This window comes from the organism of the source record quoted next, unplaced genomic scaffold (assembly GCF_019419815.1).
Source record: "Pyrus x bretschneideri cultivar Hongxiangsu unplaced genomic scaffold, Pyrus_bretschneideri_v1 Contig295, whole genome shotgun sequence".
Lineage (NCBI taxonomy): Eukaryota > Viridiplantae > Streptophyta > Magnoliopsida > Rosales > Rosaceae > Pyrus > Pyrus x bretschneideri.
The window spans coordinates 1-20,971 of NW_025999607.1; the positions used below are offsets into that span (position 1 = coordinate 1).

General features: G+C 35.5%; 3 protein-coding genes across 5 annotated transcripts; all 3 read right to left on the minus strand.

Annotated features, from left to right (window-relative positions):
- Positions 1–150: 150 nt before the first annotated feature.
- On the minus strand, positions 151–3,057 carry LOC103929077 (TMV resistance protein N; the record flags this gene model as incomplete). Its single annotated transcript, XM_048588999.1, is given in 6 exon segments — positions 151–374; positions 477–997; positions 1,000–1,604; positions 1,705–2,266; positions 2,386–2,444; positions 2,953–3,057. Coding segments are annotated over 4 exon segments (1,868 nt in total), but the record flags the coding sequence as incomplete, so codon positions are not given.
- Positions 3,058–6,181: 3,124 nt separating this feature from the next.
- Positions 6,182–15,564, minus strand: LOC103957788 (TMV resistance protein N-like). 2 transcript variants are annotated; one of them, XM_048588997.1, is made up of 8 exons: positions 15,265–15,564; positions 15,056–15,145; positions 14,354–14,921; positions 13,112–14,240; positions 12,734–13,009; positions 11,020–11,874; positions 10,386–10,946; positions 6,182–6,684 (listed from the first exon to the last, which is right to left on the minus strand). In XM_048588997.1, exons 3-7 carry the CDS (start codon positions 14,869–14,871, stop codon positions 10,440–10,442), a joined length of 3,285 nt encoding a protein of 1,094 aa, XP_048444954.1. In that variant the 5' UTR covers positions 14,872–14,921; positions 15,056–15,145; positions 15,265–15,564; the 3' UTR covers positions 6,182–6,684; positions 10,386–10,439. The 2 variants fall into 2 exon arrangements, with proteins under 2 accessions (XP_048444954.1, XP_048444955.1); XM_048588998.1 differs by having other exon boundaries at positions 15,056–15,171.
- A 3,534-nt stretch (positions 15,565–19,098) lies between these two features.
- LOC125479547 lies at positions 19,099–20,407 on the minus strand. 2 transcript variants are annotated; one of them, XR_007260098.1, is made up of 3 exons: positions 20,213–20,407; positions 19,859–19,954; positions 19,099–19,544 (listed from the first exon to the last, which is right to left on the minus strand). XR_007260098.1 is itself a non-coding variant. In XM_048589000.1 (2 exons), the coding sequence occupies exons 1-2, from the start codon at positions 20,256–20,258 to the stop codon at positions 19,195–19,197; spliced, it is 396 nt and encodes a 131-aa protein (XP_048444957.1). In that variant the 5' UTR covers positions 20,259–20,397; the 3' UTR covers positions 19,099–19,194. The 2 variants fall into 2 exon arrangements, 1 of the variants encoding a protein (XP_048444957.1); XM_048589000.1 differs by lacking the exon at positions 19,859–19,954 and having other exon boundaries at positions 20,213–20,397.
- Between the last annotated feature and the right edge of the window lie 564 nt (positions 20,408–20,971).

Sequence of the window (20,971 nt, forward strand, 5' to 3'; positions counted from 1 at the left end):
AAACTAAGCACATGGGGTGTGGTCAACAAAATGTGGGGTATGTATAAAACAACCCATAAAAAAAAATGTTAAGTAGCATTCATTCAATATACTCTTACCTCTTTTCCATCCCATAAACGAACAAGTTTGCTATGACGCATTCTTAGTTCGGTAAGGAAACGAGGGTGAAAGCTTGGTGGAAGAGACTTGGAAGGATACCAACTCCAAATTATAATTCTCAAAGAACATGGAAGAAACTTGGGACTTGAAGAAATGATCAAATTGTCCAATTCTAGAAACCTCAATCCATGCATATTAGAGAAGGCTTCACAACTCCAGTGCACCTTTTCTATTTCAGGTAGCTGTAATCCTATACCTTCAATAGCTCTCGTTCCCTAATAAACAAGAATGTAGACAACGTAAATTTAACATTTAAGCATATTGCGTTAAAAGAAATCATGTCTTCTTTCAAACTTGGTATTTACATAACATCTTACCGTATTGGTCGTGAATATATGCAAAATGTCATCCGGAAGCCACAACCTACTCCGTAGACCGGGCTCTTTAGACTCTTGACCAACAATTGTCCATGCCATTTCTTGTATCAAATCATGCATCCCTATGAAGTACTTGGCTAAATTATCATATTGGATGCGTTTTTCAACAGTTAAGAGAGATTTCTCAATTAGTAGATCGATCATAATACTACTAGAAACTTCAAAAGAATTGTCTAGTATTGGAATAACTTGCTTCATGCACTTCCCTTTGTGGAAACATGCAACATCGAGAAAAACTCTCTTCTCCATATCCTCTAGTCCGTCATAACTGATTTTGAGTGTATTGAAAATTGTTGGATTAGGAACTGTATGAATATTATCCAACACACTCTTCCATGCATCCTGACCTCTCGTATGCAAAAAAGACCCTAATGTTTTAAGAACTAGTGGAAGGCCTCTAGCATATTCTAGGAAATGGTTAGTGAGTTTCAAAAATTCTTGCTCGGGTTGTTCTTTCCTAAGGCATTCAGACTAAAGAGCTCAAGTGCTTCGCAGTCATTCAACCCCTGCATCTTATATGATGCTGCTATACCATGTTGGACTAGCAACCCTTCATTTCTAGTCGTAATCACAATTCTACTTCCCATACCAAACCAACTTTGATTTCCGGCCAGTACTTCTAGTTGTTTTAAATCATCCACATCATCAAGTACGAGAAGAACCTTTTTATTGCGTAAACACTTCTTAATGAAAATGATTCCGCACTCTTCATCCCAAATTTCTTTAACCTTTTCCTTCAACATCGGAGAAAGAAGTCTTTCTTGAAGACCAATTAGAGTACGGTGTTTTTTAGAAACCTCTCTAATGTTGCCAAGGAAGGAATGAACTTCAAAATGATGGAAGATTCTATCATAAACTAGCTTAGCAAGGGTTGTCTTACCTATGCCACCCATCCCCGTTATCCCTATAAAGCGAACATCATTGGCCTCATGAGCTAATAGCGAACTTAGTTGCTCTAGCCTAAAATTAACCCCAACAAATTTCTGTGAAGAATCTAACAACGTGAATGTAGCTTGCACTTTCCTCCACACGCTTTGGACGATTTTTTCAATAAGCTCACTTTCACACCTACAAGGTATAAAATAACCAATTAAAAAAAACATAAACGAAGCATGCAAGTTTGCCTCTACTAAGACATGGGAAATTATAGTTGTTCATGCATGCTTACTTAGATTCCTTCGAATGCCACCCAGAAAATTTGGATACTTTTTTCAGAGCTTCTCTCCACTGGGTCACCTTCATCTTGTCTTGGGTACTAATGAACTTTTCTTCATGCTCATCGAAGGCTTTGGCAAAAGACCCCCTCTGATTTCCAACGTCAGATGGATCTGTCTCATAAAAGACTGGCAGAACTGTGTTCCTGGCTTCCATGCATTGAAGAATGGTTGTAAGTTCATTCAAGCACCATTTGGAAGAAGCGTAGTTTGGTGAGAGAACAACGATTGCAATATGTGATTCCTTGATTGCACTCGGGAGCTCAAGATGAATACTTGTTCCTCCTTCAAGCTCTCGATCGTCAAAGAAAGTTGTAATTCCTTGGCACTTGCACAATTCATGGTATAAATGAGATACAAAACCCTTGCGGGTGTCTAGACCTCTAAATCTCAAAAACACATCATACTTCCATCGAGGAGCGGATTCATTCGAAACAAAAGATGCAGAGGCTCTTTGGGTGCTTAATGCCATCGTAAAAAAACCAGTTGCTATAAATCGAGTACTCCGAACAGTAACTGAATGAACAAGTAAATAGATAGAAGATTAATGTTTCAAAATTTAAAAAAAAAATTGAAATTTTTTTTTTATTCGTAACTCAGAACAACACAAATTTGACAATTCGATTTGATCTTACAGTCCTCAATAACTCAGTTTCAACCGTTGAATCAGATTCAGTTACTGGAAAAATGGATTCTGCAAACAAAAACGAAAGAGATTAAGGAAAATGAGCAGTGAAAAGGAAAATAGAAACTTTAAGACCTGGTTTGGTACTGAGGTGATTCTGAAAAAAGCTGCTATCAAAAAAAGCTGGGAGCTGTTTTTGTGTTTGGTAAACACTCAGCTTCAGCTTTTTTTCACAGTTTTGGATGAAAAAAAGCCAAAAACAAGAAGCTGCAAAACCTAGCTTTGAAAAACCAGCTTTTTTTCACATCTGTTTTACATAAAAGTTTACCAAACACTCTAATACTACTTTTTTTTTTTCAAAAGCACTTTTACAAAAAAGTTTACCAAACACTCTGCTGCTTTATTTCACAGCTGCTTATTCTCACAGCACAGCAGAAGCAGCTTTTTTTCAAAGCACAGCAATACCAAACCAGCCCTAAATCTTGTTTTGGTAATTGAAAATGTATATTAAGAAAAAGAAATTAAGGACTCAAAGCAAATACCAGAAAAGCAAACTACCGAATCAACACAAACTTACACAGGCAGAGAGAAGTGAGAAATGACAAGAAAATAAGCAGAAAAATCACACTCAATATTCTCACGGCAAAGTTGTAGGAAGGGAGGAAGTTAAGAGAGATGTAGAAAGGGAAATAAATGGGAGAGAGATGGACAATCGACTACTTATACGGTAGAGTGTGGTGCTGTTGGTGGTGACCACACGGTAGAGTGTGGGTCATAGTGAAAAGCTGAAGGGAAAACGTTAACATACTTACACGGTTTAGCGTGGGTTTTCCACAAAAAAAAGTGGAAGACTGACCATGAGAAATTTTCAGGAAGCTTCCTTGTTGGGACTATCATCTTTCTCGACCGTTTCTCTTCTCACCAAAGGGATTGGATGCGAGACTTAAGTAAGTTCCAACTTTCTTGACAGAAAAGATATTCCTGTCTCTTTGTTTTTTTTTTTAAACTCAAAAAACATCACACTTACATCGAGATTCGAAAGAAAAGATACAGAGGCTCTTTGGAAAGTAATGTAAAGTTAATGAAAACACTCGCACAAAAGTAGCGGCAGGCCAATCAAACCAAAAGAGAGGCTTTGGTGGAAGGAAATAATGGAAGAGAGAGAGAATGAAAGTTGTGGAAACCGGCCAAGTGGGACAGTACCAATCAATCCAACAAAGAAAACCACAAAAACCAGTGTGAAAAGCCAGCACTATATACTCCTACTCCTGCTCTTAGACCAAAACTAATTATTCTTTCTATGGGGCCTCCATTCATTCACTCGTTCCTTCCTTTTCTTCGTATCTTTTTTGGAACATCATCTGGACGTTTTCCGACAACTTGCTTGGTAAGACTCAAGCGATTTCTGACTTGTGGGATTGAATTAATCTAAAGTGAAAACAACATATGAAATCATGGAGAGAAATTGGTTGAGATTAGGCATCATCAAGGATTATCATTCAAATGTTAATTAACATCGAATAATTAACCAGACTCTGAAGAGTGAAGACCATTTCCTCCACAAGAACTCTAAGCTCTTTAATTCTCATTCATCTTCCAAGAGACCTTCAGGTTGTGAGGAGGAAGGAGCGTTGGAGAGAGAAAGTAAAAATATCGTAGAAAAAAACGAAAGGGAAGGGTAGTCGGGGAAATAAGCGGGTAACTGCTTGCTGGGACAACCACCCATATCATTTTTCCCGGGAAATCTTTTGTGCCGCTCTTTCCCAAAATGCCCCTTCTACTGCTTTTGCAACGGTCTCTCGTCGCACACCCTTCCCGCAAGGGAGTGTGCCCCGGTGTGATTTCTCACTTTAGCCCTTTTCTGTTTTGGGTTGTTTGACGGTGCCGTTTTGGCCGGAAAGGATAGTCCCACACAGATTAGACACAGCCAGCTGGTGATCTCCCACATCACATGGCCTTTTAGAGTCCACTAGATAATAAGCCCGCGCGTTACTAAAAGTCATCAAAGATCGTGCGGTCATAATTAAATATTTAAAATATTTATTTGTGGTCGCACGATCTTTGATGAATGGTCCTTGTGCCTTGATCCCTGAGATCCCCAAGAAGGGGATCCGGAGAGGATCCAAATCCAAATGAAACAACTCCTAGTGATTTTTTTGTCATTTATTCTGACTGGTCAGAGTAAAATTTATCGGAGAGCTCCTAAAAAAGATTTTTGTTAATTTTAATTAAAACTTATCATATGGGAGGATTAGAGATGCTCTCAAGACTCGGTTTGAATGGGCAGCATATCCCACACTATCTGCCGCCACCAGCACAATTTTGGTGCCTCTCAAAAACTTTTCGTGCCCCATATCGATGTCGATTGTGTTTCCCATCCCAATGGAGATTGATGAATATTCTTGAAATGGTTTCATCACAAAATATCCCCATTATTTACTTTGGGCCTAACGAGGACTTTGAAATCGTGCAAGATCGGCTTTTCTCCAACAACACATACCATCTGCAATACATCAACATCCTCTGGTCGGATTCATTTCATGGCGAATGTTAAAGGAACTTTTTAAAAAGTGAGACTCTTTATAAATTTTATGTCATCTCAAAGGTTAATGTAAATTTTCATACTAATATTATAAAATATTGTGCTAAAAACATGAGATGACATAGCTTTTCTCTCCATTCCATTTCTTACTTGAATGGATCATTGGATGGATGCTATCCCAAGGTTCTTTCAAGATTGTTGAAAACCATAAAGTTTTAGTAAAACAAAATTTTGGAAGTACCAGGAGTGAATTTAATTAAATATTTTGAGAATAGACACTATCAAACATAGGGAATTTGATTAGAAAAACTCTTACAACGCTCTTTTCCTTTTGCTATTTTTTTGGGTTCATTGCGGTGACATAGTACTTTTAATGCGACTCATGTGTGATGAAAAAGTTGTTACTTAAACATTTTTGGTGAATCATGTTGGCAATTACAATCCAATTGAAATTTTCAATAGTGCCATGTTAAGTAAAAGTTTAAAATTGTTATTTCAAACAATTGAACTATTTGTGTTAAATTGGGTTAGTGCCACTGGAATTTAACACAAATTAAGAAAAAAGTAAGAAGCTTGAGGTTCAAATTGAACAATGATGATTCTTTAAATTCTTTGCATGAGAATCATTATCAAGAGTTTTGTGTGTACTTATACCATATCCTCTCTAGGACATCTCAAATGGAATCCTCAGATCCCTACCAACCTCTCCTCTTTAGTGTAGATAATTATCATTTGTTCAAAATTAATAAATAAGGAGGGTTAAGCCTCATTGGGCTACCATAATAATGTGATTCAAATTTGCTTTTCACGAGAATCAAACTTAAAATTTTTCATTTACAAATAAAGAGGAATCTAGAATCGAACAAAAATGATGGGTGTCCTTAATAGTAAGGGAGGAGCGTTGGTCTTTCTAGAATCGAACAAAAATGCGTACATGTTTATTTTTGAGTATTGAAAGAAATCTCAAGTTTAAATTTCACCTATGAATTAACTAAGGAAATATGGCTACATGATTATGACATTTATCCCAACAAACAAAAAAAGGCCCCATACATAACGATTGCAAGTCCAGCAAAAAAAAATTCTGAACAAAATATGGCAATTGGGTTAAAGCCCAAATTTGACTTCCACCCACCTTCTTCACAGCCCAATCTGAATATATATTAATTTGATTTCAAATATTCCAACGAGGCAAATCATCCAAAATTCCAGATTGTTGACGTCATTAAAGATGAACAAAATTTGTTGGCCCTTTATCACAGTGATGAAAATGTATTATGTTTTTATATAACAGCGTGGGTTTAAACTTCATCGGTAGTTAATATAACATTTAACTAATACTATCACTCCACTCAAAAAAAAAAAAATTAAGACGATTGATTACTCTCTCTCTCTCTCATTTTCAATATGTGAAATTCCTGGCTGGTTCAGTAATCAAAATACCTACTTTGTTTGTACACTTATTACATGCTACAAATACAATGCGGTTTAATAATAACATAAATCTTCAAACTTGCAGCCGCATATATGCTTGATGCATCGTTGGTGACGAAGAGAAAGCCGGTGTTCCAAGTGTTAAATCTGGTGTTTATAGCACACTTGCATCTCGGACTGCACACTCCCTTCAAGCTTAACCGTCTTCTTCATTCATGAACGTTCTTCCACGTCCCAACACTAGCACTGAATTGTGGCAAAGAAGAAGAACCGGACAAAGGGTGGTGAAACTGACCTAGCTAGAACGTAAGCTTCATTCCAAAAGACAGCAAGCTGCACCAACAATCGCAGCAGACTCAACGTTAGCTTGTAGGTTTACTTGACAGAAGCTAGTTCTTCAGACTCCTCTAAGCTACAGATTATGTGTACTAGGGAGGACTGACGAAAACCGTCACCACATATGAAGCAATCATCGGATTAACGTACAAGAAATTATCAGGTTTCATACATATAAACTTTATGCAATGAATATAAAGAAAGACCAGGAAAGTCAAAAGGGTTTTACAATCATAACTATGACTTTGCATCTCTTTTGGTTGGATCTCTTGCATAGATAAGAGAAGCACATTATTTAATGTATATACACAGTTAGACTTCATTGCGGGATCTAAGGAGAAAAAAGGTACTCCTTGATTGTATTTAAACAAACATGTTTTATTCAAGTGCATATAATATATATAGCTCATGGTATTAACTAAGATGGCAAAGCACAGGAGGCATAGAGAACTTAAGGAGAGAAAAGCAGGAGAGAAAGAAAGAGATCAATTGAAAAAGTAGCGATTGAGTTAATTTCTTTAACATCAATAATCTTACATAATTCCTTCAAAAAAAAAAAAAATCATACATAACTAGCACTTCTTGCAAGAAGCACTTTAAGTGTTTTATGAACTCAAAATTCTTTTATCTAAAAGTATTTTTAATCATTTAAAAGCACCAGCCAAGAACCTAAAACTCATTTTCAACTAAATAAACAATGTACTACCAAAATTTCCCTCAAATATTTATCCTAATGCGATTTTGCCCTCTTATACACGTGTTGGTCATTATTTCTAGGAAAATTTTATTTAAACTCACATAACTTCTCTCTATACTCAACTTAAACTTTAAATGTGAATTGTCTTTTTTATTCTATTGCATAATTATCATAAAGTACAAGATGAAGTTAACAATAAAACTAAAATTTATGAATAAACCCACATCCTATAATTAAACTCTGCCATCACTCTTTATTTATCCTACATTTATTCCGGCAAAACCACTAATAGCTCTTATAATAAAAACAAAGCTTTAAGAAAAACATCAAATCGGAAATCTTTCTACATCATTGGTCTCTGCTGGGTTGGGTTTTCAAAAATCCATTTGGAAACTTGAAACTTTAGGAAAAAGATCAAATAAAAATTCATTAAAGCAATTGATAGAAAAATTAAAAAAAACAGAAGTCTCTATTTTTAAAGACCTACAAATTCAAAGAAATTTTAAACCCATAGAACTGTACATCTTTCAACTCTCAAAACGACATTAAGTTGTAAGAATTCAAAATTTTCAAGGAGGACCTTTGAAGTTTTATTATGGGTTTGATTTCTGAAATAATTTGGATTTGTGATGATGGTTTAGGTAATAAATTGAAGTTTAAAGAGATATTGGTATCTTAATTAAAAATAATATAGGTGTAAAAAAATAAATTGAATGTAGAAAGAGATTGTATGGATTCTAATAAAATTTCTCTTATTTCTATTTCTATTTGCTTTCATCTGCTTATCTCTCCAGAAATGTGAAGAAAAAAAAAACTGTGTTCATCCAAATCAATCCTAGAATCCCGAAAGCAAAATTCATCCAGATTGTTCCAGTCTCCCTTCTCTCAGTTCCTTCCCTCTCGATTCTCTCTGGCTTCTCTCTCTAAAATACCCACTCGCCGCTGCCTTCTCTCTGATGTTTCAATTTGCCGGCAACAACTTCTACGATTCTGGCGACGGGACCTCGAGGTTGGTCTCAACTGACTTATCCCCAATCCCCGATACCCTCAGGTTTTCCCCAAAAATTTTACCGTTTATGATCCTACTCTCAACGATTCTCCCCATGGATGCTCAACGTCTCCTCTCTCTCTACAATTGGTAGATTTTTTTAATTATTATTCCAATTTTGGTTACTGGGTTGTGGAATTTACAGATTTTTTTTCTCTGGGTTATCACACTATATAAATGCATGACAAGTATAATCAACATTTTAGGGAAAATTTACCTGTTTAATTTTTTGAATTTGGAGTTGTGGTTTTGTTCTACTGTATGGCAATATTCTGAAATGGTAGATAGTTTAGATCTTTTTGTGCATTATTTACCATTTCAAAAAGGGTCTAAACTCTTTACGCCCATTGTCGAAAGTGCAGTGTTGACAATCCGAATTTGTATGGCATTGAGAGCATATAGTGTCATAATTTAGTCACAGGTTGATATAACTTTGATAAACTTTATCATCAGTAAATTTATTCTGAATATGGAATTATTTTGATCTTAAAGATGACATTTGGATATGCCCAGTGGCATTTTCCTTTGGTAGCTCAAATCATCTCATATCAGTAAGTGGAGTTTTATGTTTAATTAGGCATTTTCACTGTTTTCAGTAAAGATGGTACCTAGCTTTCATGTTTCTTGATTTTTTTGTTGACATCCTTTTAGATTGCATTGGTTCAGCCTTCAATGTAAAGGGGGCACTGCAATGCCCTAATTGGCGGAAAATCGAGAAAGGTCAATGACATTATTCTAATATGGATGTCGTTCATTTCTGGAATTTAGCATGGATAACTGGACACACGATGAGAATCTCTATATTTAAGTTATTTTGAAATGGTAAATAGTTTAGATCCTTTTTGAATTTTAACTTCTAATGTTCTGTTACTTTTTGTGAATATTCAATTTTTTGCCGGGCATTTGACTGGATATTCAAGGAGCATTTAGATGGAGGGTAATACATCCTTTTTTACATGCCATATAATTTTGTAGAATACACATATGATAATGCCTCCTTTGACATAGTATGAACTAAAATATATGAACAAAAACTTTTTTTTTTTTTTTTTTAAATGTTAATGTACTTATTGAAATGTTTTTGTAATTTTTTTACACTGAGCAGGAGGAACAAAGGTTAACGGACCTCCAATTTGTTTTGATGTCGCTGTTTGCTTCACAAACCTCTACGCTTTGCTTCCATACAGTATGTTTGAGTACTACTCTACATCTTAATTTCTACTTTTCTTTGGTTCATGCAAGTTTGAGGGTTGGGTATAAAAAAAATGCAAGCTTTTGAATAAGTAAAATACTTTTTGCTTCCAGCCTTTTGCTTTGATCATCTGGGTGTTTTTTGATGATCATCTGTTTTCGGGTTTCGATCTATTGGTGCAAGATTGTGTATCGTGCTTTTTGTCTGTTTGAAGTGTTATATGATGCTAAAGTTTTTTCTTTTTTAATTGCTTGGTAATTTAGAACTGGATTTATGGGTTGAATTCAGTTTTAGAACTATAAGTAAGGTAGATTTATGCTCTGGTCAGGCAGGAGTAGATAGTTATTGGGTTTCTGTGAAAGATTTGAGTTATAAATGGAGAGTTGAGGTCAAAAGTGTATTTATCTTGATGATGAATTGCCGACAGATAACCAGCTATGTAAATCATTGGAGTTTAGAGCGAGTTCATCGAACTCTTCAGCTCAAACTAGTAGGAATCTGTGAACTCCGCATCAGAAACCAATGACTGTGATATGGACACTTGGACATCTATATGTTAGTTATTGTAAATTGATTTTCACATGAATGTAAATAGTATTGCATACCATAGGTATTTAGAACTTTCTGCATGTTTTATACAGTTTTAAAACCCGCAACATTGCAGGGGCACAATTACTAGTTAAAATTCTATAGCTCAAAAGAGTTAAAAAGTAATACTAAAATATTATGTAGGTCATTCTGGGATTCAGATGGTGACTTACATGGATTCTGAGTAAACTCTGAGGCATTGAATGGTTGAAAAAAGCATGAAACAATTATTTATCTTCCTTCTGCCTTTTGCGGGTATGTTCTTTGTTGTCAAAACTACGACTTTGACTTGAAGCTACCAAGATTTTCAATGTTCGTTTGAGTTCTTTCAAATCTTGCTCGTACACCAAACGAGCCCCACACTTCTTCACCATATTCAAGCCTACTTTGGGTTTATTCATTCCGAGCCTATAATAAGTTTCAAATAGAAACTGTTCTTGAAGACATTCTTTGCGAGGCAAATAGAATATCCAAAGATGTTCAGACACAAGAGGTGATTTAAAAAGCCATGTACTCTGTTTACGGTTAGTTCGAGGTAAACACTGAATCAAGAATCCATCCGCTTTAAGGGCAGCTAGAGTTGGTTGTGCAAAAACAACACAAAAAGCAATCCCCATCCAGCTGCTACATGATTGCGGAGGTAGCTCCACATTTAGCGAATGTCCCAAGGTTTGATTGTTGAACCACTCGGGAATCCCCTTTCCGGGGCACACAATATGATTACGACAGATTTTCTGCACCAAAAGAACCATTATATGAGAATGAGGAAGGGAGGGAGGAGGGGTGGTTTGGGGGAAGAGATAGTACCTCAGTGGCGTATTTCACGATCCTTGAATATATTGTTTTGATCCAGTTTTCATCTTCCACCAATGTAATGCAATTCCGCGAATTGAAAGCAAAATCAGACAAATTGGATGGATCCGCCAACCTTTTCAATGAAGTACAATCACTTACATTTACGTGTAATTTCCTATTTGACGGAAGATCTGGCAGTTGCTCAAGTCTTTGGCACCTGACTAACTGAAGAGACTTAAGTCGAGAAAGGCATTTGATGCTTGCTGGAAGGGTAACAAAATTGTTTCCACTAAGACTTAACCTTTTCAAAGAGGACAAGCAACCAATATCATCGGGGATATCACCTTCCCCAAGATCACAATAACGTAGGAATAAGCGCACCAAACAACGCAAACGATTTAAAGAAGCCAACACCAAACCCCAACAAGGCTCATCGCTCTTTCTAATTCCAAATAAGCGGAGAAGGCCCCAATCATCCCTTCTGCACTTATTGAAACTTAGTCTAGTAAGGCCAACTAGATGTTCAATCGGTAATTTCTCAATCGCAGTCCCACGTAAACAAAGCGTGGACAAACTTTTCATCTGGTTCGAAAATTCTGGGATCTTTTTCACTCTGGAGCATCCGGAAAGAACTAAAGACTCAAGAGCATCCATTTCTACTTCACTTGGGAGGCTCTTAATACTTTCACAGTCACGAAGATTCAAAACTTTAAGCTTTTTAAGAACTGCAATAGATGGGTGAATCTCAACTAAATTCTTACACTGCATAAGAATCAACTCCTCAAGATTTTGAAGACCAGTGAAATCTGGGGTACCGATCAATTTATTTGAGTAGCTCAGATCAATACATTTCAACTTGGGAAAGTTCTGTACAATACATGAAATAATATATAAGCTTCCAAAAACCTTACAATTCTATTTGACATTGAAAAAAGTGTAATGCCATATTTACCATTTATTTATATAATTAATTATATTATCTTTCTAATATAAGTAGGGTCCACTAACATATGTAGATTCTATTTCTATTAGAGAGTTAATACAAATTTTTAATAAGAATAGCAATTTTTTTTAAAAGATTTTTTTTTTACTTAGCACCTCACATATTGATGAATACACTCTACAAACATTTATTTATTAAATAACTTACATATTTTCTTTATAAAATGACTATTTAGGGCCTAATAATAATAAGATTTTAAAAGAAAATAAATCTGCAAACATTAAGAAAATGATATTATCAGGAGGCAATCCAATATCATCTAGATGAAACTAAAGGAAGCCAATATGGTGAATGAGAAATCTAATGGTCTGAACCAAATGACACTTTTGCAATCATCCCAATAGACTCTCAAACCAACCGATCGAAAGACGAAGGAACTAATGCAATCATCCTATTCCCAACTACTTTGCTTACCACGTAATTGAAAAAATAAGAAAAACTCGAGGTAGTATACGCTGCAAGAAAGGAAAATGATCCCTAATTGACAAAAACCCCAAAATCTATAGAAAAAGGAAACTGAAAAATCCTTAATTGACAAAGAGGATGGGGGTGTGAGGGTAGTATTGGAAAGCAAATGAGGCGTGTTATGATAAATTGTAATTTAAAAAATGGATGTGGGGTGAATTAAGCACGTGGGGTGTGTGTGGTCAACAAAATGTGGGGTATGTATAAAACAACCCATAAAAAAATATGTTAAGTAGCATTCATTCAGTATACTCTTACCTCTTTTCCATCCCATAAATGAACAAGTTTGCTATGACGCATTCTTAGTTCGGTAAGGAAACGCGGGTGAAAGCTTGGTGGAAGAGACTTGGAAGGATACCAACTCCAAATTATAATTCTCATGGAACATGAAAGAAACTTGGGACTTGAAGAAATGATCAAATTGTCGAATTCTAGAAACCTCAATCCACGCATATTAGAGAAGGCTTCACAACTCCAGTGCACCTCTTCTATTTCAGGTAGTTGTAATCCTATACCTTCAATAGCTCTCGTTCCCTAATAACCAAGAATGTAGGAAACGTAAATTCAACATTTAAGCATATTGCGTTAAAAGAAATCATGTCTTCTTTTGAACTTGGTATTTACATAACGTCTTACCGTATTGGTCGTGAATATATGAAAAATATCATCGGGAAGCCACAGCCTACTCCGTAGACCAGGCTCTTTAGACTCTTGACCAACAATTGTCCATGCCATTTCTTGTATCAAATCATGCATCCCTATGAAGTACTTGGCTGATTTATCATATTGGACGCGTTTTTCAATGGTTAAGAGAGATTTCTCAATTAGTAGATCTATTATAATACTACTAGAAATTTCAAAAGAATTGTCTAGTATTGGAATAACTTGCTTCATGCACTTCCCTTTGTGGAAACATGCAACATCGAGAAAAACCCTCTTCTCCATGTCCTCTAGTCCGTCGTAACTGATTTTGAGTGAATTGAAAATTGTTGGATTAGGAACTCTATGAATATTATCCAACATACTCTTCCATGCATCCTGACCTCTCGTATGCAAAAAAGACCCTAATGTTTTAAGAACTAGTGGAAGGCCTCTAGCATATTTTAGGAAATGCTTTGACAGTTCCAAAAAGTCTTTCTCGGGTTGTTCTTTCCTAAAGGCATTCAGACTAAAGAGCTCAAGTGCTTCGCAGTAATTCAACCCCTGCATCTTATATGATGCTGCTATACCATGTTGGACTAGCAACCCTTCATTTCTAGTCGTAATCACAATTCTACTTGCCATACCAAACCAACTTTGATTTCCAGCCAGTACTTCTAGTTGTTTTAAATCATCCACATCATCGAGTATGAGAAGAACCTTTTTATTGCGTAAGCACTTCTTAATGAAAATGATTCCGCACTCTTCATCCCAAATTTCTTTAACCTTTTCCTTCAACATCGGAGAAAGAAGTCTTTCTTGAAGACCAATTAGAGTACGGTCTTTTTTAGAAACCTCTCTAATGTTTCCTAGGAAGGAATGAACTTCAAAATGATGGAAGATTTTATCATAAACTAGCTTAGCAAGAGTTGTCTTACCTATGCCAGCCATCCCCGTTATCCCTATAAAGCGAACATCATTGGCATCATGAGCTAATAGCGAACTTAGTTGCTCAAGCCTAAAATTAACCCCAACAAATTTCTGTGAAGAATCTAACAATGTGAATGTAGCTTGCACTTTCCTCCACACACTTTGGACGATTTTTTGAATAAGCTCCCTTTCACACCTACAAGGTATAGAACAACCAATAAAAAAAAGCATAAACGAAGCATTCAAGTTTGACTAAGCATTCAAGTTTGACTAAGACATGGGAAATTAAAGTTGTTCATGCATGCTTACTTAGATTCCTTCGAATGCCACCCAGAAATTTTGGATACTTTTTTCAGAGCTTCTCTCCACTGGGTCACCTTCATCTTGTCTTCCGTACTAATGAACTTTTCTTCATGCTCATCGAAGGCTTTGGCAAAAGACCCCCTCTGATTTCCAACGTCAGATGGATCTGTCTCATAAAAGACTGGCAGAACTGAGTTCCTGGCTTCCATGGATTGAAGAATGGTTGTAAGTTCATTCAAGCACCATTTGGAAGAAGCGTAGTTTGGTGAGAGAACAACGATTGCAATATGCGATTCCTTGATCGCACTCGGGAGCTCAAGATGAATACTTGTTCCTCCTTCAAGCTCTCGATCGTCAAAGAAAGTCGTAATTCCTTGGCACTTGCACAATTCATGGTATAAATGAGATACAAAACCCTTCCGGGTGTCTACACCCCTAAAACTCAAAAACACATCATACTTCCATCGAGGATCGGATTCATTCGAAACAAAAGATGCAGAGGCTCTTTGGGTGCTCAATGCCATCGGGAAAAGAAAAAAAACAGTTGCTATAAATCGAGTAATCCGAACAGTAACTGAATGAACAAGTAAATAGATAGAAGATTAATGTCTTAAAATTTAAAAAAAAACAAAATTGAAAAATTGAAACTTTAAATTTTATTTTGGTAATTTAAAAAATGCAATTTTATTCGTAATTAAGGGGACTCACCGTGGTCAGGTATGTAATTCAGTACCAACACATATTTGACAATTCGATTTGATTGTTGAATCAGATTCAGTTACCAGTGGAAAATGGGTTCTGCAAACAAAAAAGAGAAACAAAAACTAACAAGTAAAACAAAAATCAGCAAAGAAAAAGAGATTAAGGACTCAAAGCAAATACCACAAAAACAAAGTACTGAGTCAACACAAACTTACACAGAGGCAGAGAGAAGTGAGAAATGACAAGAAAATAAGCAGAAAACTCACTCAAAATTCTGAATGCAAAAGTAGTAGGAAGAGAGGGAAGTTGAAAGAGAGGTAGGAATGGAAATAAACAGGAGAGAGATGGACAATCAACTACTTCTACTGGTAGGGGTGGTGGCCACACGGTTTAGTGTGGGTCATAGTGAAAAGTTGAAGGGAAAACGTTAACATACACGTAAAAGTTGAAGGGAAATTTCCTGAAACCTTCCTTGTTGGGACGTGTCATCTTTCTCTACCTAAAAGTAGAAAAGATAGAGAGGCTACTTGGAAAGTAATGAAAAGTTAATGAAAGCCACGATGAAAACACTCACACAAAAGTATGAGCAGATCAAACCAAAAGAGAGAGAGGTTTTGGTGAAAGGAAATAATGGAAGAGAGAGAGAATGAAAATTGTAAGGAAGCCGGCCAAGGGGGACAATATCAATCAATCCAACAAAAAAACCACAAAAACCAGTGTGAACATCCAACATTCAACATACTCTTGCTCCTAAGTTGGACCAAACCAAAAATAATTATTACTTTAATTTTAATGGTGCATGAAACCATCTGAAAAGAAGGAATAGAATAATTTAAAAAAGGGGATGGTACATCTGAAAAGGTCAAAGAAAAAATAATAAAAGGGGAGAGGTGCATCGACACCACCACAGAAATAATAGTAAAATATAATAAATAAATAAAAAGGAGAAATGGGGACAAATGTTTCTGGAAGATAAGAAAAATAATAATAATATGAAATGTGCAGTGTTTGTGCATTTTTTCTTTTCTTTTTTCACCGTCCATTTTTTCATCTGTTGTCGTTTTCTTCCATCTTTTGTGCATTTTTTCTTCCTTAGACCAACTCCAATTGTGGGCTAAAAGCCAAATTACTCCCCAAAATTTTCCCCCAAACGCACTCCAACCCAAGGGGAAATTTTGAGCTAAATGCTAAACCAATGCCAAATTCCCCCTGAAATTTAGCCCAGAAATCGGGATGGACTATACCCAATATTTATCGGAATTTAAATTTTTTTAGATTAAAATATTCATAAAATTAATTTACAATAGTCTACATATTTATTTTAAAAAAAAAAATTAATTTAACAAAAAAAAAAGCCTAAATTCATTCTTTAATAATCCTGGGCTAAAATTTTAGGGTAGAATAGTTGAAGTAGAAAAACTGTTTTTGGGCTAAAAACTAAATTTTTCGGGCTAAAAAATTTGACTTTTAGCCCAACCATTGGAGATGGTCTTATGAAACAGGGAACTTTTTCTTTTTTGTAATTATTTTTTTTTCTTTTTCCACACTTCAACAGCTTCAAAAACTTTTTTTTTTCTCTTTTCTTTTCTTTTTTCACATTTGAACAGTTTCAAAAAACTTTTGACAAATTGGGGAGAGAGAGAGAGAGAGGGAGAGAGGAGGGCTGCGAATTTTGACCTTTTGACAAACTTTTGACAATTTTTTTGTGTGCTAATTAATCAATTTTATTTGCAACATTGTGCATTTTTTAGCCGTTTATTTTTTAGTTAGTAGATCATGATTAATAGCCCTTGAATAAGCCATTACCAGTTTCTGGATTGATTTTACAGTTTACTCTGTTTTGGATTGATTTTACAGTTTACTCTGTTTTTATGCCAAATACCGTTTGTTATTCATAAATTTTCCATTGGGTAGCTGTATAAGTTTTCCATAGGCTTCGATCATCTCCCCAACTAACCCAAAGCCTCCTTTTCTCCCGCTAAGCAAAAGAAAATCAAGGAGGCCTGCAACTTCGTATGCAGTCCGCCACTGAAAATCAGTCTGGAAGCTGGAAAATTCAAAAGGTAAAACACACTAATCTCGTTGATTTTGGTCTCTACTGCACAGTTTGATCTCAAAGATTGATACTTTTATGTGATTTCTTGACTCTTTTTTTCATATGATTTTCATTGTATGTGTGCCAGTGTACGTCTCTTCTTGAAAAATACATGTTGAAAATGGGAGAATTTTGGACATGACACTTTTAGAAGTGAGGTTTTTTAAATGAAGATACTCTTATGATTTGTTTGTAATTTGTTTTGCAAATGGGTAGGAATGTCATTCTAAAAGGATATTGGCAGGAGGGGGTGGAATGTCATTCTAAAATATGTGTAGTTCAATTCTCTCATTTTCTATAGCAGAATTGCAGATTTCTAAATTGGAGAGGAAAAATAAGCACTATAGCAGTTTATGCAGAAGGAGCATGTAAAAGAGAAGCACAGGTAAAGGTTTCTTAGGTCAGTTGGCTGTTTTCTTTTTAGTGTTTTCAACTTGTTCATTTTATTCTGTCTGCAATTTTTTAATATGTGGTTATGCATCAATTTCTCTGCTTCTTGTGTGTCGTACAAAAGTAATTTTGAAATTGGTACAATTCGTTTTTAAACCCTTCAAAAAACAATCCCAATTAATTTAGTCCGATAAACATAAAAAATTATGCTCATTCATAACAATAACAAGTTGGCTAAGGCAAGTTGGAGTCACCATCCCATAGGGAGTTTGTCCATCATCTATTTGTACTTATCAAGGGATAACATGTCATACAATGCATTTTAGGATAGCAGTGAGGAAATAATCCCACGTAGACCAAGCAACTATTGATTGAATGCTTTATATACGTTTTATTTGAGAAATGTTCCAGCATTTTCGAGGTAATTTCAATTCTTGAAGACAAATATTTCAAGATTTCTGGGTTTCTTTTTGCTTCTAATTTGTTAAATTACTAAACTGGAAGTTAATCTTGTTCAATTATTCTTGTAAGAAAGCATATGAGAACGTGGCACACTACATGTTCGATGAAATGCATTTGAGTATTAGTACTGCTCTTTCTGCATACATGCAAAGCTGTGTAAGGGCAAATATTTTGAGTTGGAAAAATTAGAGACGATTGGTGATCTTGGTTTGCCTTGCAATTTGATCAACTTTATGAACCGTTGGAAATTCAATTAAATAAAGAGGTAGAATCATTAAACACCCTAGTTAATGGATTCTTATATCCATTAACCAAAGTCTTTGATTCACGAACATGCGTTGTTACGTAATTATTTAGTTATTTTCGCAACACATCAAAAGTGAGCTTTCTTGAAATTTCACAACACATCAACAGTGAGCTTCCTTGAAATTTCTTTAGACTTAGTCAAATCTCCTTTCACGTGTTTTTGGTAATTAAGTTTTATCTTTTCAGTTTGGAATTGGTCGGATTTAGCTCTTTCTTGGGGGTTCCTCATTATTTCCTGGTTCTCTGGTTTGGTTCTATGTTTATTTATTTATTCATAGGGATGAGCTTGGGCAAATGTTGACCTCAGCAGTGAGGTCGGAGACAATATTGGTGCAAACAATTAAATAGAGGTGCTTTCGTTGTCAATAATCAAATAATCAAATAATTAAGGAAAATCACATTACGTGTATTACACATGAACAATCTCTCTAGCGGCGGTGAAATTGACTTGTTCAATGAGCTATATCTCTATTAGAGAGAATTTAAATGTTTACAAAATGTGGATCGTTTGTTTAGTTTCTTGGTTCGATTGATCATGCAATTTAACAATTAAATATTATTTGATCATCCAAAAAATTAAAAGACATTTCATGGTACTAATCAACATTGAACAGTCTTCCTCCCTACGCGCTTTGACCAAAATGAAAAGATATTCATGCCGTAAAAACACGTAGTACTTCCATCGTGGGGTCATTCGAAAGAAAAGATAGAGAGGATCTTTGAGTGCTCAATGCCATAGGAAAGTAACGAAAAGTTAATGAAAATCACGATGAAAATACTCACACAAAAGTAGAAGTAGACCAAAAGAGAGGTTTGAAAGTATTTTTGCTCATCATCATAATCTGAATCAACAAGCTTATTGTCAGGCTCTTCCACTGCTTCGATAAAAGGGTCACAGATTGATGGCTGGCAGATGCCGCGAGAAAAAATAAATAACAACTCTACTACGGGGCATGTTATCAAACATGCTATTAAACCCAACATTATCTGCAATGCCAACCACCTTACTTTCCACCCCATATTTGCACTCTGTACCTGGCACTCTATAGTAATATTCTAGAGGTTCTCGGTATCCCAATGCTTTAGCAAAGTCATCAAAATCAAATTTTGACGTGTAGTCCCGATTTATATTGTCTACCCAAACCACACTACCACCAGAATATATCTTGTGCCCATAACCTAAGTCTAGTAGTTCACCTCCATGATGTATTTCGACGGTCCATAAGGCTTGGTCTAAACCTTCTGTATATTTTCCAATCAAATGACACAAGTTATTACAAAGAAATAGTCTAAAAAAACTAAATAAAATGATTAAAATGAAATTCAAGTTTTGATATATTTGTATATAGAAATTGGACACCGCAAGTAACTTTCGTGTGTTAAATTGTCAAAAGGGCAAATAGTATATCAGCCTATCTTCTCATGGACCTAGTAAAAAAAAATGCCATCTTTGCTTTTACCCAAACGAAAATAATAAACTATTGCACTTACGATGGCTCTCCAATTTTTCCACACTTGCAGTGTTTGCAATTTCCAAACAAAAACAAAATACTTACATTAATCTACGCCGAGTCTGCTGTCTGCATCACCTCACCCCGAGTCTGCGACTTCGTCTCCCTCTAACGAAATTTCTCACCTCCTTCTCTCTCTCTCTAAAAAATACAGAAAAAAGCTTCTGAATTCAATCCTACGAAACTCAAATAAATTGCAAATCCATGCCTTCATTTTAACCTCTAATAAATTTAACAGAAAGGGAACTCAAATCACAATGAAATTCATGCCTTCAATTTAACCTCATGAAAAAATCATAACAAACCCAGCAAATCTGTAAATTTGACAACCCAAGTTACGAAACTAAACCCTAAGTAATTACAGATCAAAGAAAGGTCAAAGAAAGATGTCATATTTACCATAATTTGGGGCTTCCCCAGAAAATCTGAACTGATTATCCTCCATCCCTCTTTACTTGACGCCGAAATAGATGCCAACCATCAATTTTTTTCTTCAATTCTTCAACAATCCTTGCCAAAATCAAACTTGTTTATCTTTGTCTCCATGAAATCCTCATATCCTACTAACCCTCCCTCCGAATGCCGTTTAATGTGACTTTAGGGAATTAAAAAAAGTTAATTGACGAAAATGCCCCCACAAGTCAAATGTTTTAACAGCAAAATGGATGGACAGTAACGGTATGTGATGGATTCCAACATTTAATAAAGTTCAGGGGGTCAAAATACACAATTAAAAATTCATGTGATATTTGCGCAGTTCATGTGATATTTGCGCACAGGAAGACTGTGTGAAAGTTGTTGAGAAGCCGACCAAGTGTGACAATACGAATCAATTCAACAAAAAAACTCACAAAATAATCAAACTTATATGGCAAAAAAATGACAAAAATAGATTGAAAAAAACCAACGTGAACAGTCAGCATCGACCTACTCTCACTCCTGCTCCTAAGTTGGACCAAAAATAATTATTTTATGGGGCCAACATTACTTTACTCATTCCTTATTTTTCTTCTTTATCTTTTGGGAACGTCAATTATCTAGACAATTTCCGACTACTTGCTTGGTAAGACTCTATCGATTTTTGACTAGTGGGATTGAATTAATTTAAAGCGAACGACTGATGAAATAATGGAAAGAAATTGGTTGAGACTAAGGCAT

What these genes read in the sequence shown, in the direction of transcription:
- LOC103957788 (XM_048588997.1), bottom strand. Translation starts at nt 14,871, where the DNA reads ATGGCATTGAGCACCCAAAGAGCCTCTGCATCTTTTGTTTCGAATGAA. An exon ending in TGGCATTCGAAGGAATCTAA is followed by an intron (nt 14,241 to 14,353) that starts GTAAGCATGCAT and finishes TATACCTTGTAG; the next exon opens with GTGTGAAAGGGAGCTTATTC. An exon ending in ATTTATGGGATGGAAAAGAG is followed by an intron (nt 11,875 to 12,733) that starts GTAAGAGTATAC and finishes TGTATTGTACAG; the next exon opens with AACTTTCCCAAGTTGAAATG.
- LOC125479547 (XM_048589000.1), bottom strand. Translation starts at nt 20,258, where the DNA reads ATGGAGGATAATCAGTTCAGATTTTCTGGGGAAGCCCCAAATTATG. An exon ending in TGGGGAAGCCCCAAATTATG is followed by an intron (nt 19,545 to 20,212) that starts GTAAATATGACA and finishes GAAAATATACAG; the next exon opens with AAGGTTTAGACCAAGCCTTA.